This window comes from Ovis aries, chromosome 6, assembly GCF_016772045.2.
Source record: "Ovis aries strain OAR_USU_Benz2616 breed Rambouillet chromosome 6, ARS-UI_Ramb_v3.0, whole genome shotgun sequence".
In the NCBI taxonomy this organism is placed as follows: Eukaryota; Metazoa; Chordata; class Mammalia; order Artiodactyla; family Bovidae; genus Ovis; species Ovis aries.
Window position 1 is genome coordinate 106,142,775 of NC_056059.1, and position 19,065 is coordinate 106,161,839.

Genomic DNA, 19,065 nt, shown 5'->3' on the forward strand with positions numbered 1-19,065 from the left:
TAGATACCAGTCAAATGTGCTCAGTCATGTCTGACTCTTTGTGACCCTGTGGACTATCGCTCAGCAGGCTCCTCTGCACATGGAATTCTCCAGATAAGAATACTGGAGCAGGTAGCCATTTCCTACACCAGGAGATCTTCCTGACCAAGGGATGGAATCTGAGTTTTTTGCATCTCCTGCATTGGCAGGCAGATTCTTTACCACTGAGCCACCTAGGAAGCCCAAATAACTGAAGGTGGTAACTAATTAGATCTACACAGTTTTATCTATTACCTCAACGCAAGGGAATAAGCCAAACTGATGAACTTCAGCAACTCCTACCTCCTGGATTCTCCTCAGAGTTTGCCAATATTCAACTCAACTCTAAATCTCTTTGACTCCTTGGGTACCGGGAATGAAGCCCCCTCACCAAATACCCTCATACTTTCCAAGAATGTGAAGAAACTAGATATAAACAATCACATACATTTGGCTAGAGGGTGTCACCCACACACCTGGCCCCCGAAGGCTCCCTGACTACTTGGGGACCCTCCCACCCGAGCCCCACTCCTAGCTGAAGCCTCACACGGAGGGCAGGTCCCAGACAGCTTCTCTGATGAGGACCACGCTACGAAAATTGTTACTGCTGCTCAACCCAGCATCTCTTATAAGGGTAAGTCAAAGCAAACAAAAATGTCACCAGGCCTCATTTCAGGTCATGCTTGGTTAACCAGCAGCACATCCAATTTAAAATACACTTTCATGGAATCCAAAGCACCTGTGCTGTGTAGACTGATGCTTTTATGTGCTTCAGAAATGTATCACAGGTCAGCTATGTAACAGCCATCCCACAGAACATGTGAAATGAAAGGACGGAGAGAATTTTACAGTAGTTTTATTTAACAAAACTTACGCCAATGTCTCTATCTATATACATAACGTGTTTCAAAGTCAGAGCAGCAGACACACAGACTATTAATGCAGGACATATAATAATGCTTACAACATGTTATGTGATGTTTTGTTTTCTGCTCAATCGGACACTGACAGATTCAAAAAATATCCCAAAGGCTGAGCAGCATCACATCTTCATTTTCTGGAGTGGCTTACATCATTATGTCCTAAAAAAAAAAAAAGAGGGATGGAACTTTGGAGGGTTAATACATTGCATTCAGTTTAGCTCAACCAACAGCTCTTGGCCTGTAAGAGGGACTCACAAAGTGTTTTGGACTGGGGATAAAAATTTGAGTAAAACAGCCTCTGCTGCTACTGCTGCTAAGTCACTTCAGTCGTGTCCGACTCTGTGCGACCCCACAGACAGCAGCCCATCAGGCTCCCCTGTCCCTGGGATTCTCCAGGCAAGAACACTGGAGTGGGTTGCCATTTCCTTCTCCAATGCATGAAAGTGAAAAGGAAAAGGAAGTCGCTCAGTCGTGTCTGACCCTTAGCATGGACTGCAGCCTACCTGGCTCCTCCATCCATGGGATTTTCCAGGCAAGGGTACTGGAGTGGGGTGCCACTGCCTTCTCCGAAAATAGCCTCTGGGTATATTAAAAAAATTTTTTTCACTGTCATATCATAAATATAAGAAGGTCGTCTCATTCCTGATCCTCCAAAGTAAGAAAATCTACTTTAAAAAATAAGTTAATGATTTTTGTAATAAGAACTATGAATAACATTTAGTGAGTAGAGATCCTTCAAAATTAAGGTAAGAAAGTCGACTAATACTCAACACAGCTCTGCCTCTACCTTCTCCAATTTCGTTCGTTTCATGACATTAAGCTACATGTTAACACAATATTTTCTAAGGTTCTTTATATAAGGAAGACATGTTTTGCTTTCTCATTTTTTCATGACTTTCAGGAAGCCCTCTTAATTCCTTAAAAGGTACTGTCATTCTGAAAATCTCAAGAAGCCTAGCTACATATTCTACTCACAAAATTTTGCTCTGTACAGGTACATAAGCTGACTTTTAGGTAATACTTGAAAAACAGTTGACGCTGCCAAGTGTGAATTCTTCATGTTGACACTTAACACTCTGACCTGATTCAAGGTCATCTTTCCTGGAAGGTCAAGGTCTAGCCTTTCAGGAAAGATGCTACCAAGCAGTGAGGTATAGAAGGAGGAAAAAAATAAAATCACAGCCTTTTCTTCTCCCCTCAACTCTTAAGAGCCTTCTTTCATGCTAGGGGGTTGGGGGATAACAAGTCTTCTGTGGATAAAACTTAAGGATGCTCTCCTTTATGTAGTGAAGTGGTACACATGACCCATTTCCCAAAAAGCACCAACTAGAAATGCACAAGGATTAAATACTGTACTGAAACAATATACCCATTTGTTCACGGAAATCGGACCCATCACTTACTGTGCTTTCATTTTCTAAAAACAAGATCAGACCATTATAAAAATGTGCTTCCAAAATAAATTATTTCTAGAATATAAAATGCTTTATATTTTTCCAGGCCACATAATTCCATTATAAAATAGGAAATCAGAAAATTAGCTAAAACAGTCTTCACATGGTAAAAAGTATGTGTACACACGTATATACACATATTAAAAAACCGAAGTTTCGAGTTTCAATAAAAAACTAATAAACCAAAGTAACGATTATGTATTAAACTACACACAAGCCACGTCAATTTATCGGTAATGAGAATTAACTACAAAGTATTACAATCAAATGTATCCGAGGATAACCTAAGACCTCCCCACATGGAAAAGGATCAGAAAGCCTTCAACTGCCAAGCCAACAAGAAGCCTGCTCATGCCCTTTTCAGATACAATCGCCCCGTTCTGCGAGGAAGGCATACAAAAGGAGGGAAAACACGTGCCCTGGGGCTGCCTTGCATTTGTGCTCTGCGTTATGGCCGGCTTGGGGCTGGCTGGCTGGCTTGTGAGGACTACAACCCGGGTGGAGCCATGTTTGCCAAGCCATCCACCTGCCCACGCAGCCACGGTGGTGCAGAGGGCGGGCGGTGGAGACCAGCACCAGCCCTGCGTTCTGCTGGTGGAGGGGAACTGGAGTGTTCTCGGAGCTGCTTCCCAAGTGGGGTGAGCAACAGGGAAGGCCTGATTGGAGCTGAGATCAGTTAGAAATTACCATTGATGAAAACTGGGTACAGTGTTCCTGGAACTTGAATAAAGACAGTGGGGAGGTTTCCATTTTGTGGATTCCTGCCTGTTCACAGTGTTTTCATGAGGGAAAAATCTTAAGGAGTGGACAGGTGAGTGGGGAAGCGGTCTTATTCCATAAGAGGGCCTGTTCAGAAAACCCACCAAGGGAGGACAGAATATGACCTGGCAGGATGGGGGGGCGGAGGGGCAGCGTCTGACCCACAGATGGTGGAGGAACACAGAGCGTGCAACACCCAGCCCTGGTTTGTGGGGAACCAAACCAAAACTCACAGTTTCACTAAAGCCCCAACTTGCTTCCCAATCCTACCTCGACTTGTCTCCCCGAACTTCATCCAAGTTCAAAGGAGCCTGTTCACTCACAGTGGACGTGGATTACTCAGCCGACTTTCAGGAGAGTGGCAAGGGCAAACAGGAGACAACTTTAGACATTTTCTCTTTTTCTTCTTCCAGAAAGGCACATTCCCTCCCCCACCGTCATAAATCAAGGTACTTGGAAAGAAAGCAAAAGCTTGAAAATCTTTTACTCTTCCCCTAACATCTGCTGTTGTTGCAAACTCAGGCCAATCTTTGGAATCATTCTTTAAAGGGGTCAACAAAAGCACAATTTCTCTGTGCTACCATGAACACTCAGCAACACCGCTGAGTGGGTGAGGGATTTAAAAGAATGCCACTTTCTTATAACCAAATTTAAGAAAATGAAGTAGCAAATGTAATCTCCATTATGTACCAAATATTTAGGAGATGAGTTAACGCAAAAAGTTAAAAAAAAAAAAAGGGATGTGCACACCAAGACCTGGGTTTAATTCTTCGGTAGCATTTTGTTATATAAAGAGCATGTGTCAACGTTCTAAATGTGCCCCTCTGAATGGATAAGAAAAGATTTGTTATCTACTCGGAAAAAGGTTACTGCCTGAAGAGAAATCTCAGATCCCACTGAAAATCTGTTCCGAGTTTCCCTTCTCCCCAAACAAATGCATGTAGGTGAATCTGGGCACGCTCCTTCAGGGACACAGACCCTTCTGAGATCCAGGCACCCGGCTTGGGCTCAGACTCGTGGCTCTCTCCACATTCCCAGGAGGATCTCAAGACTGACCTGCCCTCCCATCCCTGCATACTCTATTTCCCCCACCGAGTCAGGGAGGGACTCAAAACCAAACCACCCAAACCAGGACCAACTGAAAGGGAACAAAAACACAGTGCTTCTGAGATCGGTTTTTCACTTATTTGCCCTTGGAAGAAAGAACATCCCAGTCTCTGGTAGCCTCTATCAAATGCCGCTGGCCGTGACTCATCCACTCTTCCTGGTCCTCATAGAGCCGCCCACAAAACCAGCACTTAAATATACACTGCGATGAGTCATCAGGCGAGGAATCCACCACCTGGTAGTTGCTTTTATGAACCTTCTTCAGTTTCATTTTCAGCATCATTTGCCTTTTGATCTGACTGGCTTCCTCAGCGTTCTGGTAGGTCAGTCGGATGTGGTGCCGCCTCATGCCTAACTGACACCTAGTCCTCTCCGACAACACCACCTTGAGGACGTTGCCTTTGTACTTGTTTATAACCTTCATCACGTTGGACACCTCCGGTGAGTCAACGTCAGGATGGTTTAACACGATAACGGGCTGGTTCCGACGGGGGCATTTGATCAACTGGTCTGGTTTAGCTGCGATCAGTCGAAGCTGTCTTGCAACCTGAAAAATGGAAGGATCCCTGAAACAGCGGCTGGGGTCAGTCTGGATTTTGCTTTTCTTCTTGGATGAGCTGATTTGTCTGGGTTTATTTTTACTGATGGGAAGACTTCTGGGAAACAGTTTAGCTTGCTTGCTCATTTCACTGCTTCCTTGTGGGCTGTGCATGGATCCGGGTTTTCTGGGCACGGTGCTACAATGGGCACTCTCTTTTCGTGATTTAGGCCGAAAAGACAGATCGTGATTTGGGGACATATCTATGGGCCCACTTTCACTCGTCAGAAACTGTACGTCTGGGTCTGTCCGTTTCATTGGGCAGAGCGGAAGGGGCTTTATTAACTCTGTCTCAGTGCACGGGATGTTGACAGGTGCTTCGCAGGTTGCCTCTATGATATGGGAATCCTCAGAGGAATTAAGAACCCTCAACACGGCCCCCTTGGGTATCAACACTGGAGCAGCCACATGGGGCTTCTTGGTCAGTCTGCTTTCGGTTTTCCCACTGCTGCCTTCGACAAGCTGTGGATACGCCTGCTGGTGTGCGAGCTGCCCACTAACATCACCAGCATCCTGAGGTCTGGGGAGCGTGCCCGTGGAATAGCCAGAGCTGGTGAAAGACACATTAATTTCCTGGATGCCGTCAGGCGTGGCTTTTGAAGTGACTTTAGACGCCTTCCCTACAGAATGTCGATGGGCGCTGTTTGCAGCCAGAGATGAAGGCTTGCCACAGGATTCGATTAACTGGGCTATCTTTCTGCGCAAGAGTTCAATTGACTTTATTTTGGACGTTGAACTATTCCACTTGACGCCCTCAGGGACGTTTTCAGATCCGGAGCTCAGAGAAAAGACAGAGGAGATCACTGGGCCATCGAAGGAGTCATTAGTCTGGTCGGGATTCTTTAATTCCAGAGGTTTATCCCCGGACTGTTGGGCTCTGACTCTGTCTTCTCCCATTACGCTGATGCGTAAATACTCACTTCTGTGTTGAGAGGAAACCTGGCCTGCGTTTGAAACTGCCTTGTATTCCTGCGTCTGGTTGTCTTGCAGCTTCCTGGGAGGGGCGACCATTTTTGCAGGAAGGCTGATCTCATTCCTAGAGCCCAAGTCATTCTGATATAGGGGCAGTGAGTCCTTTTCTCCAGAGAAGGAAATGGTTGCAGGCGGTGCAGAGACAGGAAATAACTGCTGTGGGTCACTGGGTAAGTTTCTTCTGTCTTCAGTAAAAGAAAGGGCAGCTTTATATGGAAAAGAGTTCGATGAAGTTCCAAGACTACGTAAGACACCGTTTTTCACTAGAGATAATGGAGAGTGGCCTTTGAAGGCAATGGAAGGCAGAGTAGCTCTATGGGGATACGTGTAACCTTTTTTCTGCAAACTCTCAACTCTCCCTGGGTTGAGCAGGGATTCTCCACTGCTGTGCCTGCCAGAATTTGGCATGAAAAAATCGTAAGACCTCACCCATTTCACATTTTTAAGCTGCTTCTGAACTGATGGCTGTAGACTGCCGATGCCTGCAAGTTTTCCAACAGGCCCTTCAATTGCGAGGGACTGCATGGGCTCTGTGGAAGCCATTTTTTCCTGCTCGCTTGCACCTCTCTCTTTAGACCCACGTTCGGAACTACCTCCATCACCTCCACTGGCGTCGAGGCTGTTGGTTTCTTCCAGGGGAAACAGTTTGAGCACAAGCTGCTGCGTTCCGTTGACAACCTTCACGTCCATCAGCTGGGCTAGACAGTTGGCGGGGACGACGAGTTCGGCTGGCGCCACTACCGTTAAGGGCATCCCCGGCTGCACAGGCTCTTTTGAGGGGGACAAGACCTCCACCTCCACACTTTTGTTCTCCAGCAGGCTGACCTCAGGGGGCTCTGACAGGGCCCCTTTGTGTGGGATGCACACCACGTCTTTCTGGTAGTCTTTGGTTTCGGGTAACAACGTGATGCTGTGCGTCCTGTCTTTACTTGCATGGAGGGAGAACCTTGAGAGGTGATCTGACACCTTATTTTGAAAGGCAGTGCTGGGACTGGAAGCTTTTGAAAGCTCTGGGTTTTGCTTGGAGGCGCTGATCCTTTTTGGCTCCAGCCTGGCGATGGCTTTGGGCGGCCGTTTTGCCCCCGCCTTCTCGTGGACTCTCCTCCTATGCTTGACGATGTAGTCGTTTCTGATAGCACCATAGTCACAGTACTCACATCGATAAGGGAAAACGCCTGTGTGCTTCACCAGGTGTCTCTGAAACTCCCCTTTCGTGTAGGAAATGCAACCGCAATGAGAACAGACAAACTTAATCTCTTCGTGCTGAAGTGTGTGCTTTTTGTACTGCAGAGGGTCCTTTGTGGAAAAGCGACATTTGTCACAGTAGTATTTGCCTGGCTTGAAGTTCCTTACCTTAAACTTGTGATTGACAGAACTTGAGATGGCTTCAGGTTTGTTTCCTACTTGAGTAGTACTGCGACTGTTGTTCACAAAGTGGAAATGGGGAGAGGCCACGCCAAGGTTGCATTTGAAGCAAACGTATTTGTCCTCCTTCTGGCTTTGTCCAGTACCCTTTTTCAGATCCTGAAGTGGGACCTCATGCACACTCTTGCACTTTACACACGTAGCAATGGTCATGGCAGCAGACTCTGCCTCGGAGCCTTGATACAGAAGAGTCTGAGAATCCGGTCTGTCTGGTCGAGTCCCTCGATGAGCATTAGGTTGTTTGGGTGACATGGTCAAAGCACTGCATCCGTCACCCACTTCTGTGCTATAGAGTTGCTGTCCAATGTCCTTCATCTCTTCATTTGCATTTCTAAAAAGCCTGCTGAAATCCAGAAAGATTTCATATGATAAAATCCTTAGGAAGCATCGTTGGTACACTTTGTGGCAGGGTACCTAGGAGCATACTTAATTATCTTTCTTCATAAAGCAGGTTAAGATCCTCAAACGTGACTGCTTCCAATTCTCTTATATTCCAGGCAACACTAAGGGGAAAATAAAGAAATCATAAAGCATGATTAATGCATGAACTTAAGGTTTACCTTAGCTAACATGTTTCTAGACTTACCCTCTATTTCAATGACCTTGGGAATTTTATGCTAAATCTTTACCTATTATTTTGGTGCACATGTTGACAGTAACACAGTACAAAGAAGTGAAGTCAAAGTTGCTCAGTCGTGTCCAACTCTTTGCAACCCTATACAGTCCATGGAATTCTTCAGGCCGGAATACTGGAGTGGGTAGCCGTTCCCTTCTCCAGGGCATCTTCCCAACCCGGGGACGGAACCCAGGTCTCCCTCGTTATAGGTGGATCCTTTACCAGCTGAGCCACCAGGGAAGCCCGAGTATACATAGTACGCAGTACAACAGAACTGGCAAATAGCAAGCCTACCCTCTGAAAGTCATCACTTTAGCACGGTAATAATCTTGGCAGTCACTTGGGATGGCCTTTGCTGAGTGAGTTACTTAAGCGTCATTGAGAGCATTTAGCAATTTCACAAGTGTAATTTTGTATAAACCTCCCTAATACCTTCTGTCACTTAAGTTTCTAAACATGCATAAGTGGTAGAGCCAGGACACCGGCTCTGGGGTCCATTGGTTTCTATGTACACTGAATCACGAGCATGAATCCCAGCTCTCTCTGGTGCACCCCATTTGCCTGCACAAGTGCTAAGAAGCCAACAACCTCCTGACAACAGAAGGCAGACAAACACCCACTTCACATCTTACTGAGCATCTATCAGGTACCAGGCACTGCTCCAGCTCCTACAGGGCAGTGATGAGAAATCAATTTGTCCCTCCCCTCATGAGAGTGCAGAGGGGAGACAACAAGCCTATCTTTATCTGGCAGAAGGTGGCCAGTGATCGGGGAAAACAAACCATACAACTAGGCAAAGGGGACAGAGCATAAGTATTGGATGAGGTTGAGGGCTGGGGTGTGGAGGTGTGGACAGTCAGGAGAGGCCTGAGGATAAGCCGACATTGGAGCAGAGACCTTGGGCAGCCTTGGCGGAGGGCGCTTCAGGCGGAGGGAGGGTGAAGGTCTATAGGAGGTGGGCCTGGAGCACCTGAGTGACAGTAAGAAGGCTGGGGGTCAGTGAACAAAAAGGGGGTGCTGGGCAGGGGGGCGGCAGATCTGATCAGGGGAAGGGGAGACGGGTCCAGGGAAGACCGACAGTGCAGTATCGTGAGGATGTGGCTTCTCCTGCTCATGAGGGAGACGTGCGGAGAGGCTGGAGCCGAGATACGACATGGCCTGACCTTTATTCCAGCCGCTGCCTCCAGTTGCTGCAGGGACCCAGTCCGGGAGGGCGAAATGAAGGCAGCAGGGAGACGGGGAGAGGGAGGCAGCCGGGACTGCACTCTTGTCGTCTGGGGCCAGGACCACAACCCGGGCAATGCAGTGATTCTCACATAGTTATCTTTCAACACACATTCTTTTTTCAGCATACACAGAACTAGCAGCAAAGCAAAAACCATTTTAGTTCGGGATCTGTGGAAAGCCTTCCTCTCATTACCTTAAAAAAAAACAACAAAAGACTTTCAACCTTTCTCGCTTCAGGTTTTTTTTTTTTTCATCTGGCAATCAGAATTACAGACTTACTCAGCTTCCTCCACAGAGCTGCATGAGGACTAAAGCGCTAAAGAATACAAGACAATGTGTATGTACTTTTCAAGCGCTTCCCCAAGTGTCAAGAGTCACACAAGGCCTCCGTGTCTGCTCAGATGGGCAGAAACATGAGTGGGAATTAGCCCTTTCCTTCTGGCACTCTGCTCACAAGCCAAGGGCCACACAAAATAAGTCTGAAAGGCTGAAGTCATACATGTTTGATCATCTAAGAATGCTACAATCACCCACATGTTCAGCTGGCATTTCCATCCTGCTAAAACAGAGGACGCAACGGCTGCAGGCAGAGCCTAAGAAAACCACTGGTCGGAGGAATGCAGAGGCTGAGAAGGGGATCTTATCTAGTGGTTCCTGAATCTGGAGGAGCCACAGAATCACAGCGAACACAGATACTCCTGGGCTTCACCCCGAAGCTCACGCATCTAAACTTCAGTGGGAGAGAGATAAGGAAGAGATGCCCATGGTCACTCATGTAATTCTGATGAAAAGGCACTATTAGAAATCACTGGCTGAGACTTCCAGCAACACTTCAATCTTTTAAACCATCTTCACCAGCTGGTCACGCAGTTGATGCTCTAATAACTGCCCAAACTCCTTCCCTCTTCGGGCAGTTTCATTGTCCAGAATTTACCCTTCAATAAAACTGAAACCAGCATCCCTGTAACTTTCTTAGATCCTGACCTTAGAGCTACAAACGACTGAATCCCTGATAGACCATTCATTTGTCTGCCCCTTCCCTCTCTCGTCTTGTCTCAATTCTGTTTACAAGATGTGCATACCAGCCTCATAATCTTGAGTGAACAAGAAACAGAGAGAGGGGAAGGAGAGCAGGAAGAGGAGAGATAAGAAAGGAAAGAGAGGGAGGGAGGGAAAAGGAGGTATGGGGGGGAAAGTAACTTGCTTGCCTGGTACAAACTGCTTACCAACTCTTTAAAAACCAAACAAAAAAAGGCAGTTTTGCCATTTCCTCTCCAAATCCTTTTGAACGGTGGAGGTGTCATTCCTCCTGGACTGGAGACTTGGACTGGGTGATAACGACCTTAGCAAAAAGTGGGGAACATCCCACTGGCAGCAAGTCTAGAGAACTAACCACACCTGCTCAGTGCCTTGGCAGTGTGGGGGCCTCCCGGAGGTGCTTCTGCAAGGCCATGCCAGCAGCTATTTTGAATAAGGAATCCACAGAAATGAGTGCCAATACGAAGCACGAGCTGTGATTAGAAAATACAGTTTAATGGGGGAGTCAAGGTGCTAGGCCACGACCCAATGATGTCACCTGCTTCAAAGTACCTTCTTGGCTTCTAAGCCAGTCTCAAAACTATGCAGTTTCTACTTTGGTACCTCCCTCCATTCAGGTGACAAAAGATGTCCAGCTTCTTCAAAACAAAATTATCTTTGACCATGATTAACATGTGCAGCTAGTCACGGTGAAAAAGATCTCAGATGTAGCATCCTAAGACAGAGGTAAATGGATGCAGTGGAAGAATGAGACGGCTCTGGCGTTGGCATTTACACTGAGGCTGCGCCAAGCACACCTGAGTAACAGGTTCCCGGGACCTTGCTCCCTCCCTGCCCCTTTCTCTACCTGGCTCACACTCAGGTACAGCCACCTGTTAACCTGGGCCCTTTGGCAGATTACTGCCCAGTGAACTGACGACCAAGGATTACATGAAACACTGTAGATGTAAGGGTCATGTGTGGGCCAGATGCTGAGAGGCCACTAACCAATTATGAGTAACTTCAGTCTCACCTACCTTCCAAACTCACGGTACCCTTTACAACATCTCTGCATTGGATCTCCTAGGACTAGAGACATACTTTTTTAAAGTTTATTTAGGAAGGCTCTCAAAAACACAGAAGATACTTAGTACTATTAACTTTGGACGTGATAAATAAGTTAATGTTCAGTTGTCCGTTTTAAAATGGTGAAAAGTGTGCTTTTTAATGCACGATTACCTCCAGCATCAGAGAAAGATGACTCCCATGAACAAAGAGGCGGCACACGTGTGACAAACGTGCTTCCACTAGACTGAGTCTTGCCTTTTCCTGGGAAAAAGCCTAGTGGCAGCACTCATCACTGCCAGGTTTTCCTTCTGACTTTGAGCTCACCTGACCTGGTGACTTCAAAATTTATTTGGGGGGACAGATGGAGAAAAATGTTAAGTTTGTTAGAAACCAGTCCAGTGACACTGAGGGCTATAAAAATCATGAAGGGTGTGTAAATTTTTATTAAAAAGGAAGCATCTGACTCCTAAATACTGGACACACAAAGTGTCAATAGAAAAACAAAAAGCAGGAAAACAAGGTTTAAGGCAGCAGATTCTGGAATCAGATCATAGGGTTTCTAAGCCTATCCCATAGCTTTCCAGACCTGACCTGAAGGCAAACTGTCCAACTGTGCAACTGTAAAATGGACAGTAGCAGTACCTACTAAAATATTCATTGGAAGGACTGATGCTGAAGCTGAAACTCCAATACTTTGGCCACCTGATGTGAAGAGCCAACTCATTAGAAAAGGCCCTGATACTGGGAAAGATTGAAGGTGGGAGGAGAAGGGGACGACAGAGGATGAGATGGTTAGATGGCATCACCTACTCAATGGACAGGAGTTTACGCAAACTCTGGGAGACAGTGAAGGACAGGGAAGCCTGCCGTGCAGCAGAGACCACGGGGCCGCAGAGTCGGACATGACTGAGCGACTGAACTACTACTGTATCTCACAGGGCTGTCGCGAGGACTGGAGGTGACAGTGCGACTATAAGCACTTAGGTTCTACGTCACTCACACACAACTGCTAAAAATATTATTTTCCCTTTATGAAGAAAATAGAAGAAATGATGCCTATCACTTTATTAATAGTCCAAGAGCTAAAACACATGCTTCTTTGTTACCTGGCTTTTTCTGGAGTACACAGCGAATCTCATTTTAAAACTTTAATTATAGTTGCCAGGTTGTACAGTCTAAAAGAGAATTCACCTCTGGGGTCAAGCCATCCACCTTGCCTTAGTGGCAAACAGGCCAACAGGTGCTTACAGCTGCCAAGGAAAAGATGCTTTATCTACAAGAGTGCTCACTACAACTTAGGTTTCCATATAATCCAGTGTACTGACTGACTGCTTCCTCTCCAAGCTCAGCTGAATTGTGCATTATCCCTGTAGCAAATGAATGTGTTCCCACACTAGATGTTAATGTGAAAAATGTAAAAAAAACAACAAACAGTTGCTAGGCAGTTAAATCATACGTATGCTACACAGATTATCACGTACATCTTGTGTTCATGAGATACCCACCAAACTTAGTAAATTTTAGCTGGCTGACTGCATCCTTTCTTGGACAGAGAAGCAAATGAGAAAGCTCTTTGAAGACAGGGATCCTTTCATTTTGTCTATTAAGCCATAGAGAGCATAGGCTACTCTAACGTGTCTCAATAACCAAAAATTTAAAACATTCTACCCCTACGTGACCATTAGCATGTAAATGAGTGATATCTGATCAGGGTAACAGTCCAACGTTGGTTGTGTAAACTGCCAACACCTCCCCAGTAAGTCAGTATTCAAGGAGAAACAATCGCCTCACTCACCAGACAAAGAATCAGAACTGAACTGAATGGTAAATAGATCTACATAATGGCAAACATTAATGAAGTATTTTCTTTTTGCTCACCTACTTTCACTTGAAATGACTGAACTGACAGCCATCTTGATGGCAAAAAAGACTTCTAAATGTTGCTGACAAATGTACACCTCTGGGATCTTAGATTTCCTTCTGAATCCAAGTGTATCACTTGGGGCACACAGAAAGAGGCAAGAAGGTTGGGCAAGAGAGCCTGTGTTCCGATTCTTCAGCTTTCCAGGTGTAAAGAGAGTGTACCACAGTGGAGAGAGCAATCTCCGTGGGTTACCAGGAGCAAGGTTCAAAACCTAGGTTTTGACCTGGAGCTGTGTCACTCTGAACTCATTAACCTCTCTCAGCCTGGGTTTCCTCACTTGTAAAATGGGAGTAATACCCTAACTGACATGACTGATATGAGGAAATGGTGTATACAGCTAGCAGGTAGCCTTATGTTTGGCAAACTACAGGTTTTGTCAAGAAATAAGCCAATGTATTTCTGGTTAAGGAAGATTCCTTCAAGTGTAGAAAGAAGATTCCAGCCATCACAGAGGAGCAGGTTATTAGTTTAACAAGTAAGCCTAATGAGATAAAGGTGTCTGGCTGGAGGCAAGGCTCTTCCCTCCCACTCACCAGTCCACAAAGGGAGTTCCCTAGGGGCGGACTGGACACTGCAGAGCAGGTGAGCTGAGCATCAGAGAACAAAAGAAGCTGTTATTTATGAACAGCACTTTAAGAGAGAACATTTCTAAACAAAGAATACGACTAGTGTCAAAACTTAGGGTTCTACACATGGAAAAAAAACAAACAAACTTAAGAGGCAACTATGCTCTTGTTAGTATTTTAAGAAAGGTAGCTTCCCTTGTGGCTCAGCTGGTAAAGAATCTGCCTGCAATGCAGGAGACCTGAGTTCGATCCCTGGGTTGAGAAGATCCCCTGGAGAAGGGAGAGGCTACCCACCCCAGTATTTTGGCCTAGAGAATTCCACGGACTATGTTGTCCATGGGGTCGCAAAGAGTCGGACATGACTGAGCTACTTTCATTTTCAAACACTAGTTAGTACTACTTATTAAAAGTTCCTAGGGGCTTCAGGTCTCTAAAGGTGATAAAAAAGGACAAAAAAATCTTTCTACTTCCCTCCATTTTTTTGCCTTAAAGTCAAAGTTTTGTAGAAGAAATGGAGTAAGAGTTAAATAAAAAAGTATAATTAAACAAAGAAAAATTACCTCCCACTGATTCTTAACCTTGGCTGCATCAGGGTAGTCAACTTGTCAGAATACGCCTGGGATGCTAAACTTCTTTAATGAGGTCTCTATGATGTTTAGTCACTCTCCTACATGGCAAATTTACCTGAGCTTTAAAACCAGTGATGCCTGGGCCCCCCTCTGTGTGTGGTGGGGAAGGCTCAGGGTGTTTTAAAAGCTTGCCAGGTGGTTCTAACGTGCAGTCAAGGCTGAGAACCCTCACTGGACACTACAGGTGCAGTGAAATAAGTGTCATATCAACACTCCTGCGCAACCTTTCACATACCAATTCATCCCTGGGCGCCTGGAGGTGAGGCAAGGCCACTGCCTTAACTGTAATGACACCAGCAGACAGGTAGACTCTGGTAGACCCTTGCTTATTAGACTTTTGACTTTGGAAACATCATCACTGATGCTCTCCGTGGAGTGCGCAATGACAGTGACCCCTTTGCAGACTCCTGGAAACTGAAACGTGCCTGGCACGGCATGAGCACAATGGGCCTGAATCAGGGCTGCTTACTGGACCCCTGCCCAGCCTGCTGTCTTTAAGAAAGTGTGGACGAGGGATGTAGCGAAGTAAACAGGTGCTTTCAGGGAGGTGGTAAATGCCACACTAGTGATCTGATGCAGATGCTCTCAATGGCTGGCTGTGTTACCAAAGCTGGGCACTGCGGCCCAAGTCAGGTGGAAGCGGGGGGTGGGGTACGGAGGCAGATTCATACATTACCTCCATTACTCCTCAAAGTGCTCCCTCCAACTTACAGAAGCTTACCTGCTTCTTGTAAGTTCCGGAGAAACTGGCTTTTCCCAGGTCACGGAGTTGGTCAGTTGGCGTCTAACCTAAATTCCTTCTGTTACCCTGTTGAGGGAGGCTGGGAACAGCAGTCACAGTTGGGCACCATTTTTACTTCCTGCCCGGAGTCATCGAGCAGCTGAGTGAGTCAAAACCATGGCGAGTCCCATGGGCTCTTCCCTCTTTTCTCAGGCACCGAGTCCCCTCTGTTCTCAACCTCAGGCTCTGATACAGGCCTCTACGCTCAGAACCCTGGGAGGCAGCGAGGCACCACACAAAGGTTCTGCAACAGAAGCCAGACACTGGGGTTTAAGTCCTGGGTCCGTGTAGCCTTGTTTTCTCCATGTCCTTCTTGCTTGTAGAGAAAAAGGGGGCTGAGCCCCCAAAGCGCTTCTCCAGCAAGGGAGCTCAAAATAAAAGGGAAAAAGGCTTCCCAGGACTCAGGTGGAAGAATGACTCAGACTGTACTTCTCTGGGGGTGGGCTCGGGCACAAGGCTCCCAGTTCTTCCCAGGTCATTCTGATGCCTCCGCACTCCCCACCCCCAACCCTAGGATGAGAATGTCTGGATCGGATGGTCTCCAGCCACTTTCATCCCCAGGATGCATTCTAGAGACTGCAGTTGCCTGAGTCTGAATACGTGAACAAAGAAAATGCCGTCTGTGCCAGGCTGCTTGGGAACAATCAAGACCGAGAAAGCTTCACTGGTGGGGACCCTGTTTACCACAGGCTTGGTCACACAAGGCAGTCAATGTGTATTGGCTGAATGAAGCAGTCGATGAATGAAAAAAATGTCAGCCTTCCTGATGACAATAACAATGTTCTTTGTTCTTCTTTCTCCTCATAAACTGGCCCAGATCCCCTTACTTTCAAGTGAATAGATCAGTAGACCTATGTGTATTTTTAAATCGCTATTACTGGACTTTTAAAAATCTACATTAGTTTGGCATAACACATGAAAGAGGAGGCCCAATAAATAATGACCTCCTTTGTTTCCAAGAAGCACCTTGCAATAAATGTTTAGCAGCACAACAAAACTAAATATGTACAGTATTATTTTTCAAGGCTATATTAGATCCAAGATTAAAAACTAAAAAGTTTTTTAAAATGCATCCTAGGTTAGGGATAACACTGATACAATTTAAAAAGTCAAACATTTGTATTCTACCTAAACAGACTATTGGGATACTGGTTTTAACCCCCATTTGCTGGGCCAGTATCTCCAGCTGAGAATGCGTCAGGGATCGGAATGACCTTTGCATACCTGACTCAGAGATAAACAGATTCCTATCCTCTCTCCTCTTCCGTAGGAAAGGGCTGCCTGCTCCTGGAGACCAATTCTAAGCTTAAGAGGTAATGTTTCAGGGATCTAACACAACAGTTTAGCCGTGTAGACGTTTGTTTTTAACCAGAACACAGTGCTTAGTATTTCACTTTTCATTTTCCTACTTTAGATTAATACAACTGTTCATTATCCCAGTTTTTAAAAATCAAGGGTATTTTCACGGGATACACTGAATAACCAACGTATACATAGGAACTTAAGTGTTTTCTTTCATTCTCTTCTTTGACTTTTTTTCCCTTTCCGAGTCGGGCATTTCGTTCTTTTGCACCCTCATGGTCTCTTTGGCTTTAAACTGCCTAAAGACCCCCCCAAAGCAATAAGATCCAAAAGCAGCTGGGATTGGGGTGAGGTCCCCCAAAGAAGTGACGTCATCATTTATAGAAGGAGACCAACCGTCATCTACCGTGCCCTTACGCCCCTCTCCAGCACAGAGGCCCTCCATGGACAAGCCCATCCCTGGGCACGTGCGCCCAAACTCCCAAGGAAAAACAATGCCAAGTCGGGTTTTCCAGTTTATTGTTGGCACGCGCACACCGACGGTCGCGTTATCCAGGGCGAGTCCACATCGCGCAGCGCTGCTGCAGGGAAGGGCAGGCGCGGGGGCCGCAGACAGGTAACTCCGCGCCCCCTGCGGGGGGTGGGGCGGGAGAGGCGCGCGCGGGGGCATCCTTCTGGCCACGGAGACCGAACCACGTCAAGCGGACCTCCGAGGCCCGCAGGAGGCTTTAAAAATGGCCCTCCTGACGACACTTCCTGCTTGGAGCCGACCGGTAGGAGCTCTCCCAGGAGAGATGCATCATTTAAAACGCTGGGGGGCGGGCGGAGGAGGCCGGGCCCGGAGTCCCGCAAGCCCGGACTCTGCCGCCGCCGCTGCCGCAGCAGTCGAGGGTCGCGACCCAGCGCTTTCGGGGGCGAGCGTGCGGGGTCGCAGCGGCACAAAGGCGGGCGAGCGCGGGGGCGCCGGGCGCACAGATCCACCGCCACCCCCGGGGGTTCGCGATCCCTGGCTCCGCGCCCCTCCTCCCACACCCGGTCCGGCCCGGCGGGGGACCCCCCCCCACCTTTTCCCGTCCAGGCCGCCGCTCCCTCCTCCTCCTCCGCGCCCAGCCCGAGCCCGCGGCCGCCTCGCGTCTGCCTCGGGCCTCCGGCCACAGACCCCCGGCCGGGCGGCCCCGGGCACACGGGGGCCAAGCCCCCGCACCTCCTGGCCCCGGCAGCCCGCGCCCGGCAGCCTCGTCCGGCCCCTGCAATCCGCGCGGCCCCCCAGCCCCTCTCCGCACCCTTGGGCCCGCCCCTCGCACTCGGGACCCGGCACCCTCGCCCCTCCACCGGCTCAGTCACTCACCGGGCCGGCTGGTCTGGGTCCCGCGGAGAGGGGGAGGGTGTCTACACCGCCAGCGCCAGGCCGCCGCCTCCGCCGCCACCGCGCCCGCTGTAGGTCCCTACTCGGGGGGCGGAGCCCGGCGACGCCGCGCGTGCGCAGTGCGGCGCGGAGGCCCGGCCGGATCGCGGCCGGCGCCCGAGGTCCCTAAGGCTGCGCCGTTCCCCGCCGGCTCTCAGATCCCCGCGGAGCACCCCCGGGGCTTCTGAGCTCAGCGTTTACCCTGAGAGCATCTACACCCGCGGTGCGATATTACGCTGGGCCCCGGGAGCCGCCCGCCCCCGCCAAAGGACCACCGGTTGCGCTTCTGTATCGTTGGCCCAAGCCTAGCGGTCGTGGGCCCAGAGGAAGAAGGCCTTTGCTCCCTGCCCTCGTGGAGCTTCAAGTCCAGGAGAAGCAAAGGAGCTCCGGTCTTCAGCCTTCCAAATTCTCTCTCTGTGTCTCTCTTTCTTGAAAGCCGCCGTGAAGGAACTAGCCTTGGAAGACCCAGGTTCGAATCCCGACTCTCGAAACTTCTTTACATCCTCGCTGCGGAACCTTGGGCGAAGAAGTCCCTGGACCTCTCGGAGTCTCAGTATTTTCTTTTCCAAAGTTGGGGAACGACAGACCTGAAACCCAGTTTCAGTTCAGTCGCTCAGTCGTGTCCAACTGTTTGCGACCCCACGGACTGCAGCAAGCCAGGCCTCCCTGTCCATCACCAACTCCTGGAGTTTACCCAAACTCATGTCCATCGAGTTGATGATGCCGTCCAACCATCTCATCCTCTGTTGTCTCCTTGTCCTCCTGCCCTCAATCTTTCGCAGCATCAGTCTTTTCAAATGAGTCAGCTCTTCGCATCAGGTGGCCAAAGTATTGGAGTTTCAGCTTAAACATCAGTCCTTTCAATGAACACCCATGACTGAAGTCCTTTAGGATGGACTGGTTGCATCTCCTTGCAGTCCAAGGGACTCGAGTCTTTTCCAACACCACAGTTCAAAAGCATCAATTCTTTGGCGCTCAGCTTTCTTTAAAGTCCAACTCTCACATCCATACGTGACTACTGGATAAACCATAGCCTTGACGAGAGGGACCTTTGTTGGCAAAGTAATGCCTCTGCTTTATAGTTGCTCTCTAGGTTAGTCACAACCTTCCTTCCAAGGAGTAAGTGTCTTAATTTCATGGCTGCAGTCACCATCTGCAGTGATTTTGGAGCCCCCCCCCCACCCCCAAAATAAAGTCAGCCACTGATTCCAATGTTTCCCCATCTATTTGCCATGAAACGATGGGACCAGATGCCATGATCTTACTTTTCTGAA

General features: G+C 48.0%; 2 protein-coding genes across 5 annotated transcripts; one reads left to right on the plus strand and one right to left on the minus strand.

Moving 5' to 3' along the window:
- Positions 1–858: 858 nt before the first annotated feature.
- On the minus strand, positions 859–17,837 carry ZNF518B (zinc finger protein 518B). 4 transcript variants are annotated; one of them, XR_009601169.1, is made up of 4 exons: positions 17,735–17,837; positions 3,425–7,759; positions 1,445–1,520; positions 859–1,100 (listed from the first exon to the last, which is right to left on the minus strand). XR_009601169.1 is itself a non-coding variant. In XM_060417676.1 (2 exons), the coding sequence occupies exon 2, from the start codon at positions 7,569–7,571 to the stop codon at positions 4,338–4,340; it is 3,234 nt and encodes a 1,077-aa protein (XP_060273659.1). In that variant the 5' UTR covers positions 7,572–7,759; positions 17,735–17,837; the 3' UTR covers positions 859–4,337. The 4 variants fall into 4 exon arrangements, 1 of the variants encoding a protein (XP_060273659.1); XR_009601168.1 differs by lacking the exon at positions 1,445–1,520; XR_009601167.1 differs by having other exon boundaries at positions 1,445–7,759.
- LOC114115249 (proline-rich protein 2-like) lies at positions 17,181–17,979 on the plus strand. The gene is made up of 2 exons (XM_027970766.1): positions 17,181–17,421; positions 17,465–17,979. Exons 1-2 carry the CDS (start codon positions 17,181–17,183, stop codon positions 17,977–17,979), a joined length of 756 nt encoding a protein of 251 aa, XP_027826567.1.
- The last annotated feature ends 1,086 nt before the right edge of the window (positions 17,980–19,065 follow it).